Source organism: Mesoplodon bidens (genome assembly GCF_964165515.1).
Source record: "Mesoplodon bidens genome assembly, chromosome: 12".
In the NCBI taxonomy this organism is placed as follows: Eukaryota; Metazoa; Chordata; class Mammalia; order Artiodactyla; family Ziphiidae; genus Mesoplodon; species Mesoplodon bidens.
Window position 1 is genome coordinate 36,385,619 of NC_138168.1, and position 9,474 is coordinate 36,395,092.

At 40.2% G+C, this 9,474-nt stretch overlaps 1 protein-coding gene across 1 annotated transcript; it reads right to left on the reverse strand.

Annotated features, from left to right (window-relative positions):
- Window positions 1-7,134: 7,134 nt before the first annotated feature.
- On the reverse strand, window positions 7,135-7,374 carry LOC308626444 (H/ACA ribonucleoprotein complex subunit 3-like; the record flags this gene model as incomplete). Its single annotated transcript, XM_081251486.1, has 1 exon — window positions 7,135-7,374. The coding sequence occupies one exon, from the start codon at window positions 7,372-7,374 to the stop codon at window positions 7,180-7,182; it is 195 nt and encodes a 64-aa protein (XP_081107612.1). The 3' UTR covers window positions 7,135-7,179.
- Window positions 7,375-9,474: the final 2,100 nt, after the last annotated feature.

Genomic DNA, 9,474 nt, shown 5'->3' on the forward strand with positions numbered 1-9,474 from the left:
GGAGAACATCCCATGGAAAATTGTGAATGGCTAAGTAATCTCTTTCAGTACCAAGACAAGCAGTGGTAATTTATGGTTTAACAGACTACAAAACCTGCCATTAATTCTAACATAACAAACTTTAAACCAAATGATTTGGAAGAGTGAAATATACAACAGCAATTAACAGAAGGCAAGCAACTCTTCCGGATGACAGGAGTTTCACAGTCTTTCAAAGACAAAAAACCTTTTCTCTGACAGAGCTTATGTTTTCGGCCACTACGTGGAATAGCTTTGCTGGCATTACACTGCTAGGATGGCGTTGATCCCCACATTTCTGGCATCTAAAAGAGTGGCTCAAATTAAAAGCATGTTAAAGTCACAATCCCTGAGAGTTGTGCTGGAGCAGATTAAACATTTTATTTGGAGGCTATGCATGATAACATGTGATCCTTAAAGTGAACCTTTTTCTCAAGCTGTTTAAAATGTTTTGTAGCTGTTCTTGTCTAAACGAATCAAAAGAAGGATAAGCAGGAACTGGCATAAATAATAAAAGGGGGCAGCCTTAAAAGGGGCCTTAAAAGGGGGCAGCAAAATTGATAGCTCTACAAATGGCAGCCACCTGTACCAGGAAAACTCAAAGAAAGAGAATAAGTATTTGAAGAGAAAGAATAATTGGAGATGTGACAGCAAAGAATAGAAATCACTCCCCAGGAGGTGTTTAAAAAGTCCTTCTCTCCCCTACTTAATCACTGTTCCCTTAAGCTCATAAATTAAAATGCAGTGTGTATGTTATATGCATTATAAGTATGAATACTCATGTAATCTAAAGCATCTTAACTTTGCCCAGCTTGTTTTCATACTGCCAGAGTCAATTCCATTAATGATATAAGAACAACAGAATCTTACAGTGAACTGGTCTCCATCACATTCTCTTATACTTTTATTAAATTATCATACTGATGATCTGTTACTTAAGGCCTGAACAAACTTTTGATTTCCCCAACTAATAAAGATTTACCATTCTCTCCTTTAGCAAAAGTACAACAGATATTTCACTAAATTTGAAAGAAACTTGTAAAAGAGTAAAGCACTTGCTGGCAATTTATCCCCAAGAGTTAAAATGGTATGAGGTGATGTAGCCAGGTCAGTTATAACATTGATACATTAAAATAAATGTTTTAAAGGAGGCTATTGTGGAAAAAGAGATGTGCAGTTTTCTAACTGTTGAAGAGATAACATTTAATTCTATCTCTTCAGCAAATTAATAATTCAATTCAACCAATATGATTGGCATAAACTGGCCCTGTCAGAGGGATCCCAAGATGAATAAGACACTTCACTTCAAGGGTTCTGTAATCTAGTCGGGGTAGTCTATGTGCCATTTGTACTATTTTTTCATTTGTGCCAATGTCACCTAAAATCTGGCATTGATTAAAAAAGCCCTTAAATTTCCAAAGGGATTTGGGCATCGTTTATAAATGAAAGAACTGTATTAAGCAATAAGAAAGCAGGGCAAGCCAAACCACTCCAGGCAACACCAACTTTCCCCAAATACTTCCCTTAGGACAGTACATCCAAAATATGTTCCATGGAACACTTGTCTCAAAAGGTGTTCTCTATAGAAGGATTCCATGGTCAAATACTTTAGGAATGACTACAACTATACACCAATTGGAGAATCACAACGGGTAGCATTGCATAAAATCTTTTCATAAACCTTTAATAAAGAGCTGAACTGTGTTTAAATTTCAGCATCTCACAGCATATGTGTACGTGGAACCCCTTAATTCATTACTCTCGTTAACATAACTGAAAACAAGGAATACACTTTGGGAAGCTCTCTTGAGGGCCACCCTCTGGCACCAAGTCCTGGGCTGGACCAAAGTGAGGATGTTTCTGCTCTGAGACTCAACTTCCACTGATACCGGAAACATTACACAGTTTCTTTCTTAAACACGAGTTAGCACTAACTATTACAAATATTCTTTAGGCACCTTTAAAATTAAAACTGGGTTAGAAATAAATGGATTTACTTAATAATCATGTCAAGCTTTCAGCACAATTATAAGATTAGACTGTTCCAAATTTACATAACCAAACCAGAAATGTTCTGTGTTCCAAGAGTTTAAAAAAAATTAACTGTTTGAAAAACACATGGATACCAAGTTCCACTGCACAAAAAACAAATAGCAATAGAATGACAGAGGTCACAGGTGAGTGATGGGGGCCCGTGGGTGGATGGCAATGGACTTATGAACTTCATTTCAAATCATCACTGATCGGAACCAAGAGTCTTTAAGGTTGCTACTCAGGTACCTTAAGTAAAAACAGAGAATTATGTAGGCAGAGAATTCTTCATGAAATTGAAGGGCAAGAATGCAGCTGGGTCTGCCAAGCCCCCAGGAATCCTATAGGTCAGCTCCCTTTAAATCTCTCTGAACCATATCTTGGCTTCTCTCATCCACTCCATTCTTTTCTCTGCCTGCAGACAGGCTTTCTGTACTTCTCTGCACCAGTGGCCCAACATAACGGCCCTACAGCTCCCAGATTTACATAGGACAGTACCAGCCACAGGCAGCAACTAGAGGTCTCAGTCCCAAAGCCAAATTCTTGGGAGAAAGAATGTGATTGGTTCATTTCAGGACAGGTATCCTGACAGCCGTGACTAAAGAGACAGGTAACAGCATATAAATATGGGACTGCCGAGCACCCACCTTGTGGAGCTGAGAGGCAGTTCCCAGGGAGCCATAGATAGCACAGGGGTTAAGAGGACTCTTCAAAAGTATCCACTGCTGATACTGTGACTATGGTTTCGCAATTTGTGTCCTGAGAAAACAGACAGGCTTTACAGTCCCACAGATATAGGAAGATTGGAAAATGCCAAAACTAACACTAATAATGGAAAGGCCCAAGGAGCAAATTAACAGAGCAGAACTGCAGTGGTTTATAGAATATCAGAATCTCACTTCAGAGGAGGCGATGTAATGAGAGTCCTTTTCCCCTCTTGTCTGACTACAAGAACTAATTTTTTAATAAGGAAAACACCTTGAAGACGATCTTTTAGATATGGTCCCACTTAATAATTGCTAACATTTTCTGAGACACTGTTCTAGGTTTTTTAAGTGAAAATAATTCAATAAATAGTCCGGACAACCCTACAATTAGGTACTAGTTTCATCCCCACTTTACAAACTATGAAACTGAGGCTCAGAAAGGTTAATTAACTTTTCACAGGTCACAGTGCTAGCAAATGGCAGAGCCAGCTTTTCAACCAAAGGCATCACGGTGGACCCTCAGAGTAATCAGTCTGTCCAATCCAGAGTCCTAGAGAGAGGGAAACTGGTGTGCCCGGACCCAAGTGACCCAGCACCACCTCGACGGTAGTCTAGATATGACCCACCTTTCTCATGAGATAAAATAAATATATTCCAATTTAAAAATGCAATTTAAATCAGTGTGCTAACAAAGGCTAGGGATCACACAAAATTTACTAGCAACCAAGACTAGAAATTATTGCCTCACAAGGCAGTCAGGCACACATCCTGTATACCATATGTAGAGAGACACTCAATCCACAGGTCTCGGGAATTAAATTATTTCCTTAGTTCATAAGAATTGAGGAAGAAATTAAAAGAGTTTGTGTTGGGGTAAAAAAGCTTTCTAACCAGGTTTGTTCACTGGAGTTAAAGGACAGTTAATTTTTAAATATGTGCACTTAAGAACAGCGTTTGATCTGCCAACAAGTAAACCAAGAATTTTCAATAAAATGGAAAAAGTTTTAAAGTCTGGAAGTGATATAAAATTGTCATGAAAAATAAAATGTTTCAGTTGTGTGATAGCAGCTTGGTGCCAAGTCTGATACACACTGTAGGAGCCAGAGATTTTCCAAACCAGGGGCATATGGTTGAGAATTGTTCTGTACAGCAGTCAGGTCTGGTATGGTACCCGCCTTTTAGGAATCAGCAGTTAGGAGATACTCGATTGTCAGTTTTCTTCTAGCTTCAGTTGGAAAGGAGAGAAGGGTACGAGGCAAGTTCTCCCTGTTTTTCATAGTCATGGCTGCAACCTCTGGACACACTGCCAGGTGACCTGGGTGTGCTCGCTTATGGTTGGCCTTACATTGTTCTCAAACAGTGCTGATGATGTCAATCAATACAATAATTTTCAAAGAGGTGAGTTTGCTCTTAACTCGACAGTGCTGTTGATGGAACCATGAAGGCAACGAAAGTTTCAACGGCTGGGGTGGGGAGAAAAAAGTTGTAAGATTAGGGCTTCCCTGGTGGAGCAGTGGTTGAGAGTCCGCCTGCTGATGCAGGGGACACGGGTTCGTGCGCCCGTCTGGGAAGATCCCACATGCCGCGGAGCGGCTGGGCCCGTGAGCCACGGCCGCTGATCCTGTGCGTCCGGAGCCTGTGCTCCGCAACGGGAGAGGCCACAACGGTGAGAATCCTGCGTACAGCTAAATAAATAAATAAATAAATAAAATAAAAAATAAAGTTGCAAGATTAAGAGAAACTAAAGTTGGAAACAAATTCAAGGCGAGTTCTGTAGGACTGAACAGGAGAATCATCAGGTAAGAGAATGTGATTATCACAGGCTTCCTAAGGAAAGAGCCTGACTGGAATATGAGAATGCAGAATGCACCGTGGGAAGCCTTAAATGTAATTTTCCTCTCTGGTCCTCAGCAAATGAGCCTCAGCTTCAACCCCAGAGACCACAGCTAAGTACCCTGAAAAGCTCCACTTCAAGACAAGAAGGAATATTAATTAGAGAAACTCAGAGTTCATTGAGCATAAACTATTCACATCCTTATTAGAAATGAAATGCCCTGGTTAATAAAATTAAATCCAGTTACCATATAGACGATATATATATATGGGTCATCAGTTTCCAAAGATAGGAACGCAAAACGTTACGCTCACTGCGTTACATGGAATAAACTTATCTGTCCCTCTGTGGTGTGGGAGGCCCTGAAGGATCTCATTCTGCTTTAGGCACAACATCATTGACCACCATTTATCATTCAGCTAAAGATGTGTGAAATTGCTAGTTAACACAATTCCCTTCCACGGTCTGTCAGATTAAAAACCAGCTCTCCCTGTTTGTGATATGTGTTCTCTCTATAAATTAATATATTATAACTGGAGTCAAAACCACATCTAATATTGACATTGCCATATGATTAGGCAAAGGTCCATTACGTGTTCAGGACCTCCGGGTTTCAGCCTTGCACAGATAACGTGCACAGTAACTAGGTCCACATTCCCTCCCTCTCTCACCCCTCTCTCCCCCTTCCTCTTCTCCAGGAACCCTTTGAGGACCTTCCCATTTTACCCCTTTTTCACTTGGCCTGCTTTCCTTATTCGGCCTTTCTTATGTCCCTCTGGATTGCGGCGTATCTTCTCCAGATTTGAATGTAAAAATCAGTTCAGAGAGAGTTGTTTGATAGAATTTGATAGCACTACTACTGGAAAGACCTGGGGTGGGGAATGATTTAATGCTTTGCAGAAAAACATCATCCTTCTCTACCAGCAGAAAGCACAACCCATTAGCATTCCAAACAGACTGTTCAAAGCTTTCAAACGACGAGGCTGAGCTGATCTTGCCCTCTCCCCAGGCACACACATCCCAGGGGTGCCTCCGACCTGGAGCCTCCACACGCGGCTGGCACAGCATCTGGGATTTTATCACCACTGCAGAGAGTGAGTCTGGACGGACCCACTGCTGGTTACTCCAAATTTTTTTCGTGACTGAATGGCTTGATATGCATTAACTCGCATGGTATTCTTTGTAGTTGATTTTTGCAGATATTTGCTCTTTCGACACATTTGTATTACAAAGAGGAACATATGGCCCCCAAAAAACGATTTCTATATGTATAGGTTCCAGAGTTTTCAGATCTTTTTGTTTCTAATTTAGCTTTAAAAAAAACCTTTTTTTCTTTACACTTTAAAAGTGGTTTTTCTACAAGGAACCCATATAGTCATACTTAAAATTCCTTAAGGTCAATGAAGTTTGAGTGTATACATTTTACTTCGGAGATAGAAAAATAATGTTCTTCAGGGGGCTCCAACAAACAAGAAATACAAAGAATGGATTCCCATGGAACAAAAATGTAGTGGGTTACCAGACCCATCTTGCCACTTATCTGACATTTCTCCTAGCCCCGGCCACCCAAACTCACACAGACCACCTCCACCATCACCATTAGGATTGTGACCATTGGGACTCAGAGGCCATACTCCTTTGACCGTTGGAATGCACAGAGTAACATGGGTGATGTGGAACTAATGGGAATAAAAAGTAATCCTGCCAAATCAAAAACAGAAAAGTGGGTGGACCTGTTGTGTTATGTCTCGGTTGAGGTATTCTGGCCCAGCTGGGGAAGAAAACCGTAAAGATGATACCTATCTATTTATATTGTTTCAAGTGCTGAAATGAGTACCTGATGACCTAAGGACAGAGGTTTTCAGCTATGAAAATTATAGTTACTTATAGCTACTTATCACAAGGTTATTTTATGATGATTAGAGCAAAAACAGTTGACGCAAACTTCACCCATGATTTACTTCTATAATACAAAAACAGTTATAATACATGTTATATTTCATAGGAAAATATCAAAACAAAATGGTTAAGTGCATGACTTCAAGGTCATTCTGCCCTGCTTTCAATGCTGATTCTGTCACTCATTAGCTCATGACCTTGGTCTAGTAACTTATCCTCTCTAAGCTTCAGTCCTTGCATTTAGTTAATATTGAACAGATGTTAGCTACTCTTACTATTTTGAGTCATTTCTATGTTAGTAAAGAAACATTCATACCGTTTTAGTCAGGGTAAGCAATGTTAGCTTGTAAAACAAACAACTCCAAAATTTCAGTGAGCTTAGTTCAACAAGAGTGTTTTCTGTTCACGTTACAAGATGAGGTGTAAGGGTAGTACTTTTATTCTTTCAAATCATTTTAATAACCTGGCAGTGATTCAAAGTATGAAAAGAAGATTTAAACTTCTTCCCTTTAAAAAGGATGCTACTGCGATTGCCTCACAACAAGCATGATCAAAAGCAATAATGAGACCGGATTCCAAAGAGCAAGGGTCATAGGAAGGCTTCAGGACTCACAGATTGAAGAGCTTGGTTTCAGGAAGTCTCTTAAGGGCTAGCAGGCAGCAGAAGAGACATGAAATTTTAAGACATCCTCAGAGAATGGGGCGTGGTTGCTGGGTCATGAGCACCTTGAAGCGTTTATTGATGGTGATTTGGTGTCGAGAATATTTGTCATCTGGGGAGAAGTGAACGGGATGGGTGGAGCAGGTCTCTTGTCCCATAGGGTCAAGTTTCTTCACCGTATAGACCCTGTCCCCCTGCTCTTTGACGTAATACTGGAAAAACATGACCACACCAAAGTCAGAGGTTCCAATTCCGTCCACAGCTGCCTCTAACTGACCAATGTAAAGGTAGTTCTGCTCACCAGTGTGGGACCCAGACTCCGCCTGTCTAGTACCTTCTCCATATTCTATGGCCTTGGAATCCATCACTGGATCTTCTCCATCCAGCCTACAGAAAGGAAGCTCAAGAGAGTGCAGAAGTAGCCTGCATCACTTCCACCACTTTTTCTTGGCCAGCATTTAATCATTTGGCCCCACCTAGGTGCAAATAGACTGGAGGATATAATCTAGCAGCATGCCCAGAAGAGAGGAGAACAAGGTTCTGAGAAGACATCCTCATTCTTACTAGTTATTCTTGGCACAAAGGGCATTCGTAGGCAGGTTACTTGAGAAGTAAAGATGAAGAGAGAAAGCAATGTCTTTACAGTCTATCAAAACAATGGCATAGTTATGATGTGATATTTTACCAGCACTAAATGGCTTCGTCCATAGTAGGTGCTCAAAAATTTTTTGCTATTTTATTAATTGTTGTATATGAATTTACAAATCTTAGGCACATTGTACACCAAATACCCTGTGTGAGACCGTACAACATCCTTTCCACAGACCTTTCAAAACCTATGTATATGTTTCGTACTGTCCCTTTACTTGACTAAGAGAAAAACAGAATATCCTTTGCAATAAAAGGATAAAACCAAAGCCCTAAGGCAAGATTAAATTCCATATTTTGTAATAATCCTGCTCCTTATTTCTCCTAGTCCTCATCTCAGCTTCTCTTAGTTATTTTTCTGAAAGTCCTCAGAGTGGAAAAGAGTAATAGTGCAAAGGTATTTTATGTGACCTGATAACACTGTTGTATTATCCATCAAGAACATGATCTTCCTCAGTTTCTCTGTCTCATAGCCCTCATTTTAAAATGATCTAGAATTCCACTTTCTTTTGCAGAAGGTCCTAGAAAACCAATTAAATAGAGAGTATCATTTCAAAGAGTAATATACCAACCAACCTTCACAAACATAGACGTGTTAAATAGAAAGAAAATATTACGTGATTCAAATCTAAAGGTGACTTGTATCTGTCAGGCCATTGAAATACACCAGCATATTTATTTCTTCCATGATGATACTCTGTAAGAGTTAACTCAGAAATGTGTCAGGAATTATGTTTATTTTATAGATGCTATCATTATCAATGGGGAAAAACATCCCTTCAAAAAGCACTAGTTGGTTTTTGTAAAAATTTTACCTTTTGAGTCTAGGAGAGTTTGTTTCAATCACTTTCCAGCAAGAAGAATAAGCTACCTATATAATGTTGACAAAATGGAATCACAAAATAAAACTGAATTACCTTCCTAATACCTGTGATAAGACAACCCCAACTAACATATTTTGAGTATTTACCAGATGGTGGTCTGGATACTTTGAGGTAGGTTCTATTACTAACCCCATTTTACAGATGGGAAAATGGAGACCTGGAGAAGTTAAGTAACTTGTCTAAGGTGATGGTGCTGGTTTGGGGCAAAGCTAGAATTTGAATAGAGAATCTTGTTCCAGAGTTCAAGTTCTTAACCACAACCAGTCTTTAAAAACTAAGGGGTGACAAACTCTCTAAAACTGATACTCGATGCAATGTGTTAAATATTTCTCATGCCATTTCTGTGTAGAAAAATAACTACTTGGTATTCCAAGCCAATGGCTGATCCCTAGTCCTGAATATAGGTGGAAAAGTGATGCAACTAAGGAAACTGTTTACTAGTTTCCTCCTGTCCCCACTCTCCACCAAAAATACCTCTCCCTGAAAGTGACTGTGTGCTCCAAGCATCAGACTGACTCTGGACAGTATGGAAATTTGATGAGGGCAAAGAGAAACCAAGAACTCCATGGTGTTATCTCCCAACGGGGTTTAGGTGGGCCAGGATGACAGAGTCACAGGCTCTTCAGTAGTTCATGTTCTTGTGCAGCTTGAAGACTGAATTTCCTTGCCCAGATCCCTGGTCCCAATTCCAACTGAGGAAGGTGGCTTTGATGTGAAGTCACAGAGCCAACACCTAGGAGAAGGAGCCCCACGCAGCCAGCCTCCTGGAGAGGGCTGGGGGCTCTTCAGCAG